Source organism: Ursus arctos, unplaced genomic scaffold (assembly GCF_023065955.2).
Source record: "Ursus arctos isolate Adak ecotype North America unplaced genomic scaffold, UrsArc2.0 scaffold_12, whole genome shotgun sequence".
NCBI classification, from domain to species: domain Eukaryota; kingdom Metazoa; phylum Chordata; class Mammalia; order Carnivora; family Ursidae; genus Ursus; species Ursus arctos.
The window spans coordinates 45,202,703-45,223,568 of record NW_026622786.1 but is presented as its reverse complement, the minus strand read 5'-3'; the positions used below and the strand labels follow the sequence as shown (position 1 = coordinate 45,223,568).

Here is a 20,866-nt window from a genome sequence, read left to right as displayed (position 1 = left end):
CTTATTACTTGTAAACCTAAAACCTTTCTGTTTTCTGAGGATGTTTACAATTCTCAGAATCAATTTCTTTTTATTATCCAACTTGAAATTTGCTGAGCTTTATGCATCTAGGGACTGGTTTCTCCTTTATCACTTTCGCCTGATTTCCAGTCATCATATTATTGATAATCTTTCCAAAACATTCTTTTTATAGGAAATTATCTCTTTGCAATGGTGGTACCTAAGTATATTAACAGCCTGAGTATAGCAGAGGTCATGCTCACAGACTGATTTGTCTGTATTTGGAAAGCCTCTTGCCTTGGGGTTTCTTTCTATTGATTCCAAGCTCTTACTAGGGAAGATAAACAGGCTTCTATTGAGTGTGAGTCTGGATTTATTTTTTTGTTGATCTTTTTCTTTATATTATGGATACATTTTAGTAATTCTTTTAGTTTGGGGCTATTAAATATTGCTTTGATTTTGAAGATCATTTATGAAGCACAATCTTATTACTCACTATTCACTTAGGATGACTTTTTCTTTTTTAAAAATTTTTATTTAAATTCCAGTTAGTTAACATACAGTGTAATATTAGTTTCCGATGTATGATATAGTGATTCAACACGTTCATACAACAGCCGGTGCTCATTACAACAAGTGCATTCCTTAATCCCCATCACCTATTTTACCAATTCCCCTACCTACCTCCCCTATGATAACCATCAGTTTGTTCTCTATAGTTAAGAGTCTATTTCTTGGTCTCTCTCTTTTTTTTCCTTTGCTTGTTTGTTTCTCAAATTCCACATATGAGTGAAATCATATTTGTCTTTCTTTGACTGACTTATTTCACTTAGCATACTACTCTCTAGCTCCATCCATGTCATTGCAAATGGCAAGATTTAATTCATTTTTATGGCTGAATAATATTCCATTATATGTATGTGTGTGTGTATATATACATATATATACACACACACCATATCTTACTTATCCACTAATCTGTCAATGGACACTTAGGCTGTTTCCATAATTTGGCCATTGTGGATAATGCTGCTATAAATATTGGGGTGCATATATCCCTTTGAATTAACATTTTTGTATTCTTTGAGTAAATACCTAGTAATGAAGTTGCTGACCATAGGGTAGCTCTACTTTTAAATTTTTGAGGAACCTCCACACTATTTCCTAGAGTGGCTGTACCAGTTTGCATTTCCACCAACAGTGCATGAGGGTTCCTTTTTCTCCATATCCTCATCAACACCATTTCTGTCCATTTGAATTTAGCCATTCTGACAGGTTTGAGATGAAATCTCATTGTGCTTTTGATTTGCATTTCCCTGATGGTGAGTGATGTTGAGCATCTTTTCACACATCCGCTGGCCATCTATATGTCTTCTTTGGAGAAATGTCTGTTCATATCTTCTGCCCATTTTTAATTGGATTATTGTTTTTTGGGTGTTGAGTTTTAGAAGTTCTTTTTTAAAAAAATATTTTATTTTATTTATTTCTTTGAGAGCAAGAGAGAGAAAGAGACACAGCATGCATAAGCGGGGGAAGGGGCAGAGGGAGAGCAAGAAGCAGACTCCCTGCTGAGCACAGAGCCCCACATCAGGCTTGATCCCAGGCCCTGAGATCATGACCTGAGCCAGTCAGGAGCTGAGCCAAATGAGCCACCCAGACATCCCCTATAATTTCTTTATATATTTTGGATAGAGAACCTTTACCAGACATATCACTTGTAATTATCTTCTCCTCTCCCATTCAGCAGGTTGTCTTTTAGTTTTGATGATTGTTTCCTTTGCTGTGTAGAGATTTTTACTTTGATGTAGTCTAAACAGCTTACTTTTGCTTTTGCTTCTCATGCTTCAGGAGACATATCTAGAAAAATGTTGCTATGTCTAATGTTAGACATTACTGCCTGAGCTCTCTAGGATTTTTATGGTTGCAGGTCTCACATTTAGGTCTTTAATCCATTCTCGGTTTATTTTTGTGTATGGTGTAAGAAGGTTGTCCGGTTTCATTCTTTTGCATGTAGCTGTCCAGTATTCCCACCATTGGTTGAAGAGACTGTTTTTTTCCCATTGCATATTCTTGCCTCTTTTATCAAAGATTAATTGACCATATAATCGTGGGTTCGTTTCTGGGCTTTCTATTCTGTTCCTTTGATCTATGTGTCTAATTTGTGCCAGTTCCATACTGTCTTGATTACTATAGCTTTGTAGTATGACGCAAAATCTGGATTGTGATACCTCCAGGTCTGTTTTTCAAGATTGTTTTGACAATTTGGAGTCTTTTGTGGTTTGATCTGGCTGTAGCATCTGTCACCCCATTTATCACTAGGGTTCATTCAGCTGATCTGGCTGGCAAGGCAGGTATCCCCTTCTTCCCTTACTGTTCCATGTGCATCCCTCCCAAAGCATTATGCTTGGTGGAAGAGGATGATTTTTTCCGATAGAGGAAGATCATTCTTCAGTAAAGGGTATATGAGTAGCTGTGTTCCCCTGCTAGAACTTCCAAACAAGCTCTCAACTAACCTTTTATGTGGGGGATCTGATTGTTGTTTAACTGGAAGATTCCCAACTGTCAGGCTTTTCTCTTGAGATGGCATTTAAAGAAGTATCTAACCTCCTTACTAGAGGGTAAAAGCCTTATTACTATTTGGTAGAGAGGGCAACTGGAAATCTCACAAAATTTTAACAAATTCTTACAATTTTGTCACAATACAGTCCCACCATAAACAATCCCTGACACCTAGGATAAGGATTTAACCTCTCTAGACAACAAGTGGAGAGGAGAGACTAAATGGAGAAGAGAGCATCAGCTGCCCAGCAGTTCAGGATTGGGTAGGAGAGTTTAACTGATTCTAAAACTGAGATTCAATAAATGCTCTTATTTACAGCATCACTTATGCCTCCACTTATAGACCTTCTTAGCATCTTTAATTCCCACTAATTCCTGGGTTCTGCAGTATGATTCAGCCTTACTCTTGGGCTCCTATCAGGATAGGCTATATAGCAGAGGTTGGCAAACTTTTTCTCAAAAAGTCAGATAGTGAATATTTTAGGTTCCTAAGCACTATGATCTCTTTCGCAACTACTTAGCTCTATCATTGTAGTACCAAAGGATGATAGCCAACACATAAAGGAATGGGTGTGACTGTGCTCCAATAAAACTTATTTACAAAAACAGGTAATAATCTTGCAGGCCATAGTTTGAAGATCTCTAAGCTAAAGGTTTCTAAGGTCTGCAAAATTATTACAGACCCACCTGTTTTCTAGTTTTCAAAATTTTGTTCTCTTTCTCTTTGCCTTTCTCTTATTGTCTATGGTTCTAAGTCTTCTTGATATCAGTTTAGTGGGATTTTGAGAATGAGTAGAGGAAAATTGAGGTGCCAACATAATATAACTTTTTGAAGTATGGGTTATTGAAAAAAAAAAACTCCCAGAATTTTCATTAGAAATACACTGTAGATACAGATCAATTAGGAAAGAACTGACATCTTTACTACATTGATTCATCCAATACTATAAAAATGATATATCCTTATATTTATTTTGATCTTGTTTTATCAGTAATGTTTGGTAGTTTTCTTTTTAGAGGTAATTCATATCTGTCCTTACATGTATCCTTAGTATGTAATATAAGATAGCCTTGAAAGAAAAGAAAAAAAAAAAAAAGGAAGAGAACACACTATGGGGAGCACAAGTGACTGACAGCCCACGGTTCCACTTCATTGGTTCCACTAATATATTTTCTCCAAGGCTATCCCAGTCAATGCCTGAGAACATCAGGGTATTGTAATAGTACTGGCCAATTTCTACCTCATACAGGATTCCTCTGTTTACCTTCTGTTCAGGGATTCCCCACTGGTCTGGCTTAGATTTTTTTCAGAGTTGCGTTCCTGAATTGCTTCCTACCCAGCCCATTCTCTCTCTCCCTTCCCACACGTCAGGTTCATATCTATTCCTATCTATTCCTACTCCTTTCAAGATATTTCTCCAAATAAATTTCTTGTACATATCTTGTTTTTGTGTCTGCCTCTTGAAGAACAAACAAATGGTGGCTTTTTATACTATTATAAATGGTATCTTTAATTTCATTTGCAAATTTTTTATTGTGTTTATATAAGTACAATTGGTTTCTGTATTATGACTTTACTAGCTTGCACATTCACAAACATGCCATCTGTAGGAAATTAAAATTTTATTTGTTCCTTCCTAATCTTTTAACTTCCTTTTTTTGTCACTTTGTTTCACCATTACATGTTAAATGAAAAACATGTCCATCCCCACAATGTTAAATGAAAATGCTAACAGCTGACATCCTTTTTTGTTTCTGATCGCAGGGGGAATAATTCCAATATTTCACTATTAAGTGCTAATAAATGTGTTAAAAGATACTTATTATTAGATTAAGGAAGTGTCCTTCTAACCTTAAATGAGTGTTGAATTCGATTAACTGATTCTTGTGCAAACATTGAGTAGATTTGTATACAGGCAGTCTTCACTTTACAAGGTACTGTGTAAATGAAACCTTATGTATACCAGAGCTATAGCCTCACTTTGTACAGTTCTATCATAGATTATTTTATATTGCTCAGTAATAAATTCCGCAAACTTAGTGGCAGATCTGGGCTCTTTTCTGGATGCTTTGGGGAAAAAAATCTACTTCTAAGCTCATTTAGGTAGTTGGTGAAACCCAATTTCTTACATAGGACTGAAGTCACTATTTTCTTGCTGGTTATTGGTGAAGGGTCACTCCTAGCTAATAAAGGTCACTTCCAGGTCCTTTGCATGTTATCTCTGTGTTCAAACCAGCAATAGTGCATCAAATCCTTTTTGTGCTTCAACTTTCTCTGATATCCTGTTCCACTACCAGCCAGAGAAAACTCTGTTTCTAAAGTGCTCATTTGATTAGGTTATACCCACTTATTAAAGCTGACTGATTAGTAAGTAACCTTAAAGACATCTGTAAAATACCTTTTGACAGATAATATAACATAATCATAGGAGTAACACCAGGGAGCAAATCTTGGAATTCCGATATCACAAGTGAGATGAGATCAAATGAGATCAAATCTCAGTTACCTTGAAACCTTGCAAAATAAATAATTTGTTCAAATAAGGTTATTTGTTCAAATTATGTAAAAATTTCAGTTAACCTGATAGTGGGCAAAGTGAGGAATGCCTGAGGTGTTCCCCCATATTCTGTTAATGTGATTAATTTTCTAATGATAAACTAATTTTGTATTCTAAGAATAAACCTATGTTGGCTATAGAATCTTATCCTCTATATATCACTAGATATGATTTTCTAATATTTTATTTAAGATTTTTAGATGTATATTCATAAGAATGGCCTACCATTATCTTTTTTGTAATGCCCTTGTCAGGTTTTGGTATTAATGCTAAACTGACCTCTCAAAACAAAATGGAAAGTATTGTCTCTTACTCTCTGGAAAAATTGCATAAGATGGTATATAATATTCTTCAAATGTACACAGTAATTCACCAGTAAAGTTATCTAGAACTAAAGACTCTTTGGGGCAGGGATTTTAATCATGTATTCGATTTCTTCAAAGTATAGAGGACTATTCACCATTTTTATTTCTTCTTCTGTCAATGTGAAAATTATATTTCATTAAGAAATGTGTCCACTTCATCCAAATTATTTGGCATAAAGTTGTTCACTGTATTCTTTTTAATGTCTGTAGGCCTGTAGCAATGTCTTCTTTTTCATTTTTTATCATCAAATTAAAAGAAAGAAAGAAAGAAAGAAAGAAAGAAAGAGAAAGAAAGAAAGAAAGGAAGAGGAAGGGGAAGGGAGGGGAGAGGTAAGTAAGGGAAAGGAAGGGAAAAGAAAAATTACATGACTCTAATCAATAGATACAGAAAAAACATTTAACAAAATTCAACACCTATTCATGATAAAAATTCACAGAAAGCTAGGAATAAAGGAGAACTCCCTCAACTTGATAAATAATATCTACCAAAAATCGTTATAGCTAACATCATATTTAAAAGTACAAAACTAGAAGTGGTCCCACTAAGATGAGGTCCAAGACAAGGATGTCCTCTCAGCACTTCTTTTCAACATTTGTACTGGAAGTTCCAGCTAATGCAACAGGATAAGAAAAGGAAATTGAAGGTATACAGATTGAGGAAGAAGGAAAAAATTGCCTTTATTTCCAAATGATGGCCTATGTAGAAAATCTCAAAGAACTGACAAAACAAAACAAAAACACCCTCCTGACACTAACAAGCAATTATAATAAGTTTGAAAGATACAAGGTTAATGCATAAAACTCATTCACCTTCTGATTTACCAACAATGAAAAAGTAAAACAAAATACCATACATTAGCACCCATGAAAATGAAATATTTTGGTTCAAATCTAACAAATACGTACATGATCTATTTGAGGAAAACTACATGCAATCTTCTGATGAACAAAATCAAAGAAGAATTAAATAAATGAGAGATTTAATGTTTCATAGACAGGAAAATTCACTATTGTCAAGATTTCAGTTCATCCTAACTTATCTATAGAATCAATGCAAACGCAATCAAAATCCCAGAAGATCATTTTGTGGATATCTACAAATTGATTTTAAAGTTTCCACTGACAGGCAAAAAACCCAGACTCAGGAACACAATATTGAAGAACAAAATCCCAGAAGATCATTTTGTGGATATCTACAAATTGATTTTAAAGTTTCCACTGACAGGCAAAAAACCCAGACTCAGTAACACAATATTGAAGAACAAAAAAAAGGACCAACACTACACAACTTTAAAATTACTATAAAGCTACAATAATCAAGACAGGGTGGTATTAGCAAAAGAATAGATAAATAGACCAATGGAACAGAATAGAAAGCTCAGAAATAGACATAGATAAATACAGTCAACTAATCTTTGACAAAGGAGCAAAGGCAATAAAATGGAACAAAGATAGCCACTTCAAGAAATTATGCTGGAACATCTATTTGCAAAACATAAATAAATGAATCTAGTACAAACCTTATTACTTCTTTCAGGAAAATAACTCAAAATGGATCTATGACCTAAATATAAAATGTAAAACTATAAAAGTCTTACAAGATAGAACATTGGAGAAAACCTAGATGACCTCGGGTACAGCAATGCTTTTTTAGCTACAACACCAAAACACAATCCATGAAAGAACAAACTGATAAGCTTGATTTCATTAAAATTAAAAACTTCTGCAAAAGACAAAGACAAGAGAATGACAAGCTGTAGACTAGGATAAACTATTACAAAAGACATACCTGATAAAGGACAGTTTTCCAAAATTAACAAAGAATTCTTAAAATTCAACAATAAGAAAACAATATAGTTTTAAAAAGGGCCAGATAACTTGAGACACTTAACCAAAAAAGGTATACAGATGGAATATAAACATGAAAAAATGTTCCACATCATATACAAATCAGTAAAATGCAAATTAAAATAACAAGAAGATACTACTACACATCTATTAGAGTAGCCAAAATCTGTAACAATGATAACACCAAATGATGGCGAAGAAGTGAGGCACCAGAAATCCTCATTCATTGCTGGTGGGTATTCAAAATGGTACAGCCACTTTGGAAAACAGTTTGGAAGTTTCTTATAAAACTAAACTAACTCCTACTATACAATCCTGCAATCATGCTCCTTGGTATTTATCCAAAGGTGTTGCAAACTTAGGTCCACACAAAAACCTGTACACGGATGTTTATTGCAGCTTTATTCATAGTTGTCAAAATTGGAAGTAACCAAGATGTTCTCCAGAAGGGGAATGGATAAAGAAACAGGTACATCCAGACAATGGAATATTATTCAGCTCTAAAAACAAATGAGTTTATCAAGTAATGAAAATATATGGAGAAACCTTAAATGCACGTCACTAAGTGAAAGAAGTCAATCTGAAATGTCTACATACTGGATGATTGCAACTATAGATATTCTGCTAGAGGTAAAACTATGGAGACAATGAAAAAATCAGTGGTTGCCAGGGGTTAGAGATGGGAAGAGGCATAAATAGGCAGAGTACAAAGGATTTACAGAGGCAGAGAAAATGTACTATACAAATCAATAATGATGATACATGCAATTATAAATGTGTCCAACCCATAGAATACATAACACCAAGAGTGTATTATAATGTAAACTATAGACTTTGGGTAATCACTATCTGTCAATTTAGTAAATTCATCAATTTTAACAAAAGTACCACTCTGGTGGGGAATGTTTGTAATGGGAGAGGCTATAAATGGGGAGAGGCTGGGAGTATATTAGGAAACTCTATACCTACTGTTTAATATTGATTAATTCATTTAAACTGTTCTAAAATAAAATAAAGTCTTACTGAAAAAAAAACCTAAAAGGTATCAAGAAAACGATAAAAGGCATACAAGACCAATGAACTAGAAGTAGACAAGTTTAGAAATGCAACGATGGGACTCAAAAAATAACCAGAATTTTAAAACTCATTTTAGAAATAAATACTAAACTAGAAAGAGCATAATGAACAGAACAGAAAATGCCCTAAGAGAAATAGAAGATGAAAACAGATAGTTTAAAAATTAAAAAGAAATAAAATCATTAGAAAAGAAACTAATAATACACTATGATAACACTAAGTATCTATTCAACAATTATTTTAAATATTTATCTCCAATCTAAAAACAAAACAAAAACCTGAAACAAATTTTAACTTTATTAAATATGCTTACAGTTGATAGTAGTTTATGTATAACAATTCTGAACTAGTTTGTGTCTATAAGAATTAAGCTAATGAGTAAAATTATTCATAATATTGGCAACCAAAAGCCACATGGTAGAACAAGGAAAGTACAATGTGAATGAAAAAGGCAGGGCAGAACCACCTGTGTTGGATTACCATTAAAGGTATCAACATGAATTCATGATCTAAAAAATAAACCATTCTCTACCCAGCCTGTCAAAATGACCTAGGAATCATGACACTCTAGTAGCAATGAACATATCCAATTCTCAGATACTGGTCTCCAAACACAATTCCCTCCTAAAAAGACCAGGGCTCTTAAGAAAATATTATAGGAAGAAAAATAAGAAGAGCACAGAATTTGGGATATCTTAACAGAACTTGACATTTGCAAATTTCCACATTCAGTTTCATTTCTTTACAAGTAACCACAAATATCCAACACATAACAGCTGCCTGCCATTGGATACATATCCTAACCTTGCAACCAAGTTTAAATTCTTAATGCTTCATCTATAAAATAGAAAATACAGGACAAATTTAAAAGATCTGCTGTATTAAATGATTTAAAGTGGATTGAAGTATGTAATATAGTACTTCACATATACTACACATTCAATAAATGTTTCCTACTTTTTCCGTTATTTTATCTTTTTTACATCCCAAGGACGTAGCAAATAATCCTCCCTATTACCTCAATATAGCCACCCTTACTTAGATTTAGTAGGCTGACAACCTGATCATAATATTTCACTTTAAGAATAAAAATGTACCTCCCTGAGACTTCTGGGAAAACAAGAAAACACCCACATTAGTATAAATTACCCAGAAAACAACCTAAAGATTGGCAGAACAAACTCTCCACAGCAAAATGTAGAGAAGTGGCCAAAAAGAAGAGGGTAGGAAGGGAACAGATGTGCTTGGGAGCCAAACTGACCAGCAGAGCAGTCCAAGCAAGGGAGGGATGCCACCATTTCCCTTCCCCACTCCACACTCTAGATACAGGGACACTTGTGAGAACCAGTGCAGCCTGAACATTTTCCACCTAGTTTGTTAACAGTGTGTACTGCCCCTGCACTCTTCTACAGACCTACCCCCCCAGAAATTTTCTGAGGTGGCTGTAGGTCCCCTCCCACAGCAGATTAGCTGGGACCTTGCTAACACACCCTGCACTCTCCTGCAGACCCTCTATATCCAACACACCCTTGGCAAGAGTGCTCAAAGCAGTGCCACAACCATGACACTGTGCAAGCAAACCTGACAGGGGTCAGCACCACCTTAAAGTGACTCCTGCCTCAGGGAGAAGGGAAAAAAACCACATACACACCAGTTCGACTACAGCCTCAGCAGTGGGCTGGGGGCAGACATCTGGTCTGACTGCAGGCTCCACTCACCAACAGAACCTTCTCAGGGGACAACACAGGGAAACCATCCTGTAGTTCAGAGCTCCCACAGCTCTGTCAAATCCCTGGTCTGACTCAACTCAAACCTAAGACAGCCCCAGACTGGCCCAAACAACATGGCGACCAAATTCTGCCCCCAACAGGCAGAGAGCCATTGCAGATGACTGAACTGAAGGCAAATGAGGGTCAGACACAACAGTAGGATGCATGCAAAACACATAGGAGACACCCTGGAAGTGCCAAGTTCTAGTGAACAGGGGACATTGCACTGTAGGGTACTATAGGACCTCTTCTTCATAAAGCCTCTACTTTCAAAAGCAGATGTGGCTGACTTTCCTAACACATAGAAATAGACACAGAGGGTTAGATGAAATGAGGAGATAGAGGAATATGACCCAAATGGAACAACAGGACAAATCAGAGCAAAAGAGCTAAATGAAATGGAGATAAGCAATATTCTTAATAGAGAATTTAAAGTAATGGTCATAAAAGATACTCACTGGACCTGGGAAAAGAGTGGAGGACCTCAGTGAGACCCTCAACAAAGATATAAAAAAAGATATAAGAAACATAAAAAAGAACCAATCAGAAATGAAGAACTCAGTAACTGAAATTAAAAATACACTACATGGAATAAATACTAGATTAGAGGAAGCAGAAGAAAGGATCAGCAACTTGGAGGACAGAGTAATGGAAAGCCAACAAGCTGAACAGGAGAGAGGGAAAAATAACAAAAAATGAAAATAGGCTAAGGGAATTCAGTGACACCATCAAGCGTAATAACATTCACATTATAGGGATCCCAGAAAGAGAAAAGAAAGAAAAGGGGGTAGAAAATTTATTTGAAGAAATAATAGCTGAAAACTTCCCAAATCTGGAGAAGGAAACAGAAATCCAGATCCAGGAGGCACAGAGAGCTCCCAACAAAATCAACTCAAAGAACCCCGTATATAAAGTGGCAAAAAGTAGCAATAAAGAGAGAATTTTAAAAGCAGCAAGAGAAAAGAAATAGTTACATACAAGGGAAATCCCATAAGTCTGTTAGCTGACTGTTTCAGCAGAAACTTTGCAGGACAGAATAAAGTGGCATGAAAGGAAAAAAAAAATCTGCAACAAGGAATACTCTATCCAGCAAGGCTATCATTCAAAATAGAAAGAGAGATAAAGAATATCTCAGGCAAACAAAAGTTAAAGAAATTCATCACCATTAAACTGGTCTTATATGAAATGTTAAAGGGGACTCTTTGAGCGGAAAGGAAAGACCATAAGCGGAGTAAGAAAAGGAGGAAGCAAAAAATCAGTAAAATTAACTCTATCAACAAAAGTCAGTCAAGGGATTCACAAAACAAAAGGATGTAAAGTAAGACAACATATACATTAAAAGTTGGAGGGGGGAGGAGCAAAAATTTCGTCCTTTTAGAATGGGTTCAAACTTAAGTAACCCATCAACTTAATATAGACTGCTATATGCATAAGATGTTATATATAAACCTAATGGTAACTACAAATCAAAAACTGGTAATAGATATGCAAAAAATAAAGAGAAAGGATTCCAGGTATATCACTAAAGAAAGCCAACCAACAGTGAGGTAAGAGCAAGAGAAGAAAGGAACAGAGAAGAACTATAAAAACAACAGTATAATAAGTAACAAAATGGCAGTAAGTAAATACATATCAATAAATACTTTGAATGTTAAACGACTAAATATTCCAATCAAAAGACAAAGGGTGACAGAATGGATAAAAAAGCAACGCCCATCTAAATGTTCCCATCTATATCATTTTAGACCTACAGACACAGGCAGATTAAAAGTGAAGGTATGGAAAGCATTTGTCATGCAAATGGATGTGAAAAGAAAGCTGGGGTGGCAATACTTACATCGGACAAAATAAACCATAAAACAAAGACTGTAAGAAAAGACAAAGAAGGACACTACATAATCATAAAGGAAACAATCCAACAAGAAGATATAACAATTGTAAATATTTATGCACCCAACATGGGAGCACCCAAATACATAAAGCAGCTAATAACAAACATAAAGGAAGTAATCAATAATACAATAATATTAAGAGGACTTTAACACTCTACTTACATCAATGGATAGATCATCCAAACAGAAAATCAACAAGGAAATAGTAGCTTTGAATGTCACATTGGACCAGATGAATCTAACAGATACATTCAGAATATTCTATCCTAAAATAGGAGAATACAGTCTTTTCAAGTGCACTTGGAACATTTTCCAGAATAAATCAAATGTTTTGCTACAAAACAAGTCTCAACAAATTCAAAAAAACTGAAGTCATACCATGCATCTTTTTCTGACCACAACACTATGCAACTAGAAATCAACCACAAGAAGAAATCTGGAAAGAACATAAATAGATGGCGGTTAAATAAAATGCTACTGAACAATGAATGGGTCAACCAAGTAATCAAAGACAAAATAAAAAATACATGGAAACAACTAAAAATGAAAACAAATAGATCCAAAACCTTTGGGATGCAGTAATAGCTGTTCTAAGACAGTTTATAGCAACACAGACCTACCTCAAAAGGAAAAAAAAATCTCAAATAAAGAACTTAATTTTCGGGGCGCCTGGGTGGCACAGCGGTTGAGCGTCTGCCTTCGGCTCAGGGCGTGATCCCGGCGTTATGGGATCGAGCCCCACATCGGGCTCCTCCGCTGTGAGCCTGCTTCTTCCTCTCCCACTCCCTCTGCTTGTGTTCCCTCTCTCGCTGGCTGTCTCTCTGTCAAATAAATAAATAAAATCTTAAAAAAAAAAAAAAGAACTTAATTTTCACCTAAAGGAGCTAGAGAAAAAAAAAACAAACAAAACCCAAGAGAAGTAGAAGAAAGGAAATAATAAAAATTAGAACTGAAATACATGAAATAGAAACTTAAAAACACAAAAGAACAGAGCAATGAAACCAAGAATTGATCCTTTGAAAAGATCAACAAAACTGTTAAACTCTCAGCCAGACTTATGGGGGGGGATTCAAATATACAAAATCAGAAATGAAAGAGGACAAGTAATAACCAACACCCAGAAACACAAAGGACTGCAAGAGAACATTATGAAAAAGTATATGACAACAAATTGGACAATCTTCAAGAAATGGATAAATTCCTAGAATCTCATAACTTCCCAAAACTGAATCAAGAAGAAATAGAAAATTTGAACAGATGATTGCCAGCAATGAAATTGAATCAGTAATTTAAAAACTCACAACAACAAAAGTCTAAGACCAGATGGCTTCACAGGTGAATTCCACCAAACATGTAAAGAAGGGTTAATACCTATTCTTCACAAACTATCCCAAAAAACAGAAGTGGAAGAAAAACTTCCAATTTATTCTATGAGACCACCATTACCTTGATACCAAAACCAGATAAAAACACCACAAAAAAGAGAACTACAGGTTGATATCTCTGAATTGAAAAAAGTATTCACACCATCACGTTGGATTTATTGCTGGGATGCAGGAGTGGTTCAATATTTGCAAATCAGTCAATGTAATAAATCACATCAACAAGAGAAAGGATAAAAAACATATCATTTCAACAGATGCAGAAAAAGCATTTGACAACGTACAACATCCATTCATGATAAAAAAAAAAAAACCCTCAACAAAGTAGGTTTAGAGGGACTATACCTCAACATAATAAATGCCATAAGAGAAAACCCAATGGCTAACATCATACCGAATGGTGAGAAACTGACAGATTTCCTCCTAAGATCAGGAACAGAGTAAGGACGCCACTCCCACCACTTTTATTCACCATAGTACTGGAAGCCCTAGACACAGCAATCAAATAAGAAAAATAAATAAAAGCCATCCCAATTGGTAAGAAAGAGGTAAAACTTTCACTATTCACAGATGACATGAGACTATATATATAGAAAACCCTAAAGACCACCAAAAACTAGATCAAAGACTACTAGAACTGATGAATAAATTCAGTAAGGTCACAGGATACAAAATCAAAATACAGAAATCCACTGCGTTCTATACACTAATAATGCAGTATAGAATGAGAAATTAAGAAAACAATCCCATTTACAATGCACCAAAAATAATAATATATCCAGCAATAAACTTAAGGACGTAAAAGACCAGTACCCTGAAAACTATAAAGCACTGATGAAAGAAATTGAAGATGACACAAACAAATGGAAAGATAATCCATACTCATGGATTGGGGAAACAAATATTCTTAAAACGTCATTACTACCCAAAACAATTTACAGATTTAATGTAATCCCTATCAAAATGCCAACAGCATTTTTCACAGAACTAAAACAAACAACCCTAAAATTTGTATGGAACCACAAAAGACCTCAAATAGGCAGAGCAATCTTGAAAAAGAAGAACAACACTGGAGGAATCACAATCTCAGATTTCAAGATATACTACAAAGTTGCACTAATCAAAACTCTAGTACTGACACAGAAATAGACACAGAGATCAATGGAAAATAAACCCACAATTATATGGTCAATTAATTTTCAGCAAAGCAGTAAAGGATATGCAATGCGAAAAAGTCTCTTCAACAAATGGTGTTAGGAAAACTGGACAGTTATGTGTCAAAGAATGAAACTACCACTTTTTTACACCAGACACAAAAATAAACTAAAAACTAAAGACCTAAATGTGAGACCTGCAACCATAAAAATCTTAGAAAAGAGCATAGGCAGCAATATCTCTAACATTGGCCATAGCAACATTTTTCTCAATCTGTCTCCTGAGGCAAGGGAAACAAAAGCAAAAATAAACTGTTCAGACTTCATCAAAATAAAAATCTACACAGCAAAGGAAACCATCAATAAAACAAAAGACAACCTGCTGAATGGGAGAAGATACTTGCAAGTGACATATCCAGTAAAGGTTCACTATCCAAAATATATAAAGAACTTAGAAAACTCAACACCCAAAATACAAATAATTCAATTAAAAATGGGCAGAAGATATGAACAGACATTTCTCCAAAGAAGACATACAGAGGGCAGACACATGAAAAGATGCTCAACATTACTTATCATCAGGGAAATGCAAATCAAAACTACAATGAAATATCACCTAAACCTGTCAAAATGGCTAAAATCAGGGGCACATTGGTGGCTCAGTTGTTAAGCATCTGCCTTCATCTCAAGTCATGATCCCAGCATTCTAGGACTGAGCCCCTCATTGGGCTCCCTGCTCAGTGGGAAGCCTGCTTCTCCCTCTCCCACTCCCCCGTTTGTGTTTCCTCTCTCACTGCCTCTCTCTCTGTCAAATAGATAAAGAATAAAAATATTTAAAAAATTAAAAAAGAGAATGGCTAAAATCAAAAACACAAGAAACAAGTGTTGGTGAAGATATGGAGAAAAAAGAACCCTCGTGCACTGTTGGTAGGAACGCAAACTAGTACAGCCACTGTGGAAAACAGATTGGAGCTTGCTCAAAAAATTAAAATTAGAATTACCATGTGATCCAGTAATTGCACTACTGGGTATTTACCCAAAGAGTACGAAAACACTAATCTGAAACACCCCTATGTTTACTACAGCAATATTTACATTAGCCAAATTATGAAAGCAACCCAAGTGTCTATTGATAAATGAATGAATAAAGTAAAAGTGGTGTGTGTATACACACCACACACACACACACACACAGTATTACTCAGCCATAAAAAAGAATGAAATCTTGCCATCTACATACACAACATGGATGGATCTAGAAGGCATAATGCTAAGGGAAACAATTCAGTCAGACAAAGACAAATAGCATATAATTTCACTGGTATGTAGAATTTAGGAAACAAAGAAAAAAAAGACAAATCAAGAAACAGACTCTTAACTACAAAGAAGAAACTGATGGTTACCAGAGGGGAGTTGAGGGGATGGGTGAAATAAGTGAAGGGGATTAAGAGTACACTTATGATAAGCACTGAGTAATTTGTATAATGGTTGAAGCACTGTATTGTGCACCTGAAACTGACTTAACACCGTTATGTTAAATTATACTGAAACTAAAATATTTTTAAAAATTAAAAAGTGTACCTCTCTTGCTCTGTTTCATCGATATTGTAAGTACCATTACTTTAAAAGGTAATAGCATTAATGATAACAGTTTTCTAAATTTAGGCAGTATATGATATTTCAACTCTGTACATAAAATTTCAAGCTGTTTAAGGAACAGTTTTCAAGCATGGTGCAAAGTATTTGGGTGTGGGGAGATATCTCTCATGGCTGGAAATAGACATATGAGAGGACTAATCATTTGTACTTTTAGGTTGGGGGAATCCATAGGCACTCGCAGAGCAGCTTTGTGTGTTGCCCAGTTCCTTTCTGTTTTCACTTTCCCATAGATGAATCCAGACACACTTTTCTGATTCTAGCTTCCACAATCTATTTATATATTTATCAACTGAGCAAACTATGTTTTGAGCACCTAACATATGTCAAGCACTCTGTTATATACTAGAGATAGAGAATGTATAATACATCTGGAGATAGAGATAATTATACAGACAACTGTAATATAGCATGTTAAGTGCTCATGATAATGACAGTGTAGGGGCAAATATCCCAGCCATTTGCCTAAACAAAATGGGAACAACTGGAGGATTTTAAGATGTTGAATGAAATTAGATGAATATTTTTGAAAGATCACTATGTGTATGCTGTTGCAAATATAATTAGAAGGGAATAAGAATCAAAAAACGAAAAAAAAGAATATGTATCTCATGGAGTCAAATAATGCAGAAAGCACAAGTTATAACAACAATGGTGATGTTGAAAATATAGCAGCTAATAAGAATTGCTATGCTTTATATTCATGATTTTAATTCCCACAAGCAAAGAGTAAATAAGTCCTGCTTTTAGCCCCTGCTTTCTACCATTCAACATATGAGGAAAGTAATGGGCCTAATTGGACAGCATTTTAAAGAGAAAAATAATTCACATCAGTCTGCCTTGAGCCACTGTGCTCTATTATTATTACTGATGTCTCTTTCCACAAAGCTCATTCAAATTCTGTTCACTCATGCTAAATTTTCAGAAATTATTTCCATGCATAAGGTTTTTGTTTCATGTTACATGAATATTAGAGGAAATCTTGATTCTAAGAGAGAAAAACTCAATCTCAGGGGCATAAACTAAAGACAAGTCCCTTTAATTAGATGTTTATCTCATGTAAAATGCATACTAAACTTAAATGGAACATACAAAATAGATATAATATTTTAAATAAACATACACCTGTCAGAAACTGTCTGAACTTTCTCATATCTTTTATTCCAAATCATTTTATGTGCCCTAACTTGTGAGCCCACTCTCTCTTGCACTTTGACTTTGGTTTGAAAAGCATATGGGACCTCTTCCTTGGAAGTTGCAGGTACTATATTATGGTCAGTTTTGCTACTTGTCCCTCATACTTATTTCTCTTTATCAGGGCTATTGCAATCTGTGATTTAGCACATCCAGATCAATGGAGGAGAATATTTTCTCAGCCTAACCACAGAATGTTGAGTATCATTTCAGTGAAACTTCCTGATCTTGCTTTCTCAGGGAATGCCCATTGCCCAACTTTAGATCTATTTAATCCTACCTAATCTCATTTCTGTCTTCTGAACTCTGCCATTTAGCAGTAGAGAGTAACTATATGAGAATACTTATTTATTTTTTTCATATGTTTGATGTTTGGCGCAACTAATATAAATAAATTGATGGCAGAGTATCCTACCTTATCTCCCCAATTAAAATGTTGAGAGATTCTTGCAAGAAAAGTTTTCCTCTATTTGCAAATGCCAGCCATTGGAAAGGAATACAGGAAACAGAGAGAGGAAAAAACAACTAACCAAAGGATATGTAGATTGATGTGGTAGCAGATATTTCAGCAAAATTATCTTCCCATCCCCCCAAAATATGTAATCTTTACATATTTCATGATTTGTATTCCTATTGTATCCCATTATATAGTACACAGCTTATATTTCTATTAAATCTCATTATATGAGAGAAATTCAATATTTTCACTGATATTTTTAAGTTTAATAACAGAAACCTATCTGCATTAAACAATGATTAATAAGAACGTTATTGATTAGCTATTTATATGGTGAATTTAAAATAAAAAATAAAAGTATCAGTTGAGATTATGCTAAATATTATAATATTGCCATAGAGTATGTGGTATTTTCCTTAAAACTAGTTCAAATAGTCTATGAAATACCATTTAGATAGAGAATACAAAAATGTATATTATTGCAAAATTGCCTTTTTATCACTGATTTTCTTATTATCTTATTTTAATATTCAAATAGTAAAGAAAGAAAACATACCTCATGTTTTTCCGAACTAAGAAACCACGTATCCATCTCTGAACAATCAAAACCGGTGAATTATGAGCCAGAATTTCATTAATTTTTGAAATAATGTGTTTGATATTATTAAGCTCATCATCATAGGTCGATCCCTGTATAAAGAAAATATATTTAATATTTATATTTCATGAAAGTATTTCCAAGGGACATTTTAAAATTGCTAGTCTAATAATATAAACTATTAAAATGTTCACAAGTGTCTTGTAGGCATAACAGTTAAATAATAAATACATTTTCATATCTATTTCATTAGATCATAATATCAAGAATTAGTAGCACAAAATAATTTCAATTTTCTACACAAAATGCAAGACCCCTGATGATAAATTTATTCATTCTAGATTCTTTTCGCAATCTGATACTATAAATACAAAATTTTGACCATAATCATGTTGATCTTTAAACGGTGGTGGCATGAATAGGTATCCAATGAAACTCTAATAGTATTCTGTGGTTTCCTATAGGAAACTGACATATGTTGGAATCACAGAATAATTTACAATAGTTCAAAATTTTGTTGCAGCTTAACTAGAATGTTGGACACTTTTATTATGATACAGCTCACTCCCCTGGAGAGAAATATTCTATAGTGCCTTTAAAGAAATTATCTCTAAGATCTCTGTTCCTGCAAAATTTTAGATTTGGGATCATATACTCCCTACATCCCACTGATCATTTGGCTAGAAATAAAGATACTTTATTTATGTTTTATATGTAAGGATTATACATTAAAAACCTAAATTTTATATTGTTTGTAAGGCACCTACCCTGAAAATTACCAACCCTATCACTTCATGTCCCCTTTTCTGCCTACACACTCAATCAGCTATGTACTGCCAGGAAAAAAAAAATCACAAAGCCTTGCAAATTAGTGCTATTTTATATTTACAAACATTTATTGCTAATTAGCAAATGCTTTACTTGGTCCTGGCTTGCTTCCATTTCCAACAGGAGCTATTGCAAGTGTTCAGTACTGTTCTCAATACTCTTTAAGCCTTTTCCCTAGCACTCCCTAAACATCTCTTCACAGAGGAAACAGGGCCATCAAGTCTGAACTCCATTAACTAACTCTCCTCCATTATTACCTAAATTTAACTATATTCCCATTTAATTATATTCCTACCTATTCTGAGTAGAAATGCCTTCTATTCAATCTCAAAACAAGAAATACTTCCCTTCCTGTCCAAGATAGGCACTCCATTGCTGTTAAGTCCCATCTCTCTCTGTTTCACTATTATCTTCTACTGTCAGTTCCCATCTTTAAAATGCACCCATATAAACAACCACACTTATCCCAACCCTCCATCCTTTGCATTTAACTTTCATTAAGAGGCCAAATTCTTGAGATAGAATTTCATATTTGCTGTCCCTACCTTCTCCTTTTCTGTATCTCAATTCACTGGATTTTACCCCTACCAACGTATTTGATACTTTTACATTGGATATTCCTCCTTCAAATACTTCCCTCAGCTTCCGTAAACCACTCCTCCTAGTTTTTCTGTAACTCCTGTTTATTTCTGGTCTTTTTAAATACCTAGCCACACCCTGCCTGATGTCACATTGAAAGGATTTTCTTCACCTGTCTCTTCTCAATCTGAACACATTGTCCAGGTCATTGTACCTAATTCATAGCTTCAGTACTTACCTACTAGAAGGGCACCAATGGGTATTAAGTAATATGGAGGAAGGGTGTTTCTTTGGAATATACCATTTTCTGAAACAAAGGGGTGAGGAGATTGCTTAACCTTTCCTGTTTTCTAGGATCACAGGGCTCAGGTAAAACTCAAGATTGTCAAATATGACAAATGAGTGCGGCAAATGATAATATTATAGAAGGATACTGAACTCAGATCAATGTCAAGAAAGGCTTCTTGGAGGAAAGAATTGAATCTCCAAAAGAGTAAGACAGTGAGATAAGTAATTGAGAAAGGCAGATTCCCAGATTTCTGTCATTAGGCCTGAACTCTCTATTGAGCTAAAGAACAGTATGATCAAACCGACAGCCAGTTAAATTCAGCTTTCCCAAACATGAATCTTCCTTCTCAAACTGCTTTCTCATATGCTCTTAATAAATGGTACTAGTGCCCATACTCAGAAATTCTGGAACCACCCTAAGCTCTCTTTTTTCTTATGCTTCTTTATACTCAAATGTTTCTAGATCCTATATATTCAATATCTCCATATCTGTCTGACTTCTCCCTTTTCTTCTAATTTCTGCCATTGCTTTATTGCATATCTTTATCACTTCCTTAGCTTGCTAAAAATGTCCTGATATCTGATATAATCCCCATTCCCCCACTCCCTTTGAATCATAATATGCACTACTGCTAGAGTGAACTTTCCACAATGCAAATCTG

General features: G+C 34.8%; 1 protein-coding gene across 1 annotated transcript in view; it reads right to left on the bottom strand.

Moving 5' to 3' along the window:
• The window catches only part of LRRIQ3 (leucine rich repeats and IQ motif containing 3), a 175,513-nt gene that overhangs the window by 113,336 nt on the left and 41,311 nt on the right, over positions 1 to 20,866 (bottom strand). Inside the window, exon 4 of the mRNA XM_026497807.4 lies at positions 18,468 to 18,601. Within this exon, the coding sequence (XP_026353592.2) occupies positions 18,468 to 18,601 (134 nt within the window). The remainder of the gene's footprint in view (positions 1 to 18,467; positions 18,602 to 20,866) is intronic.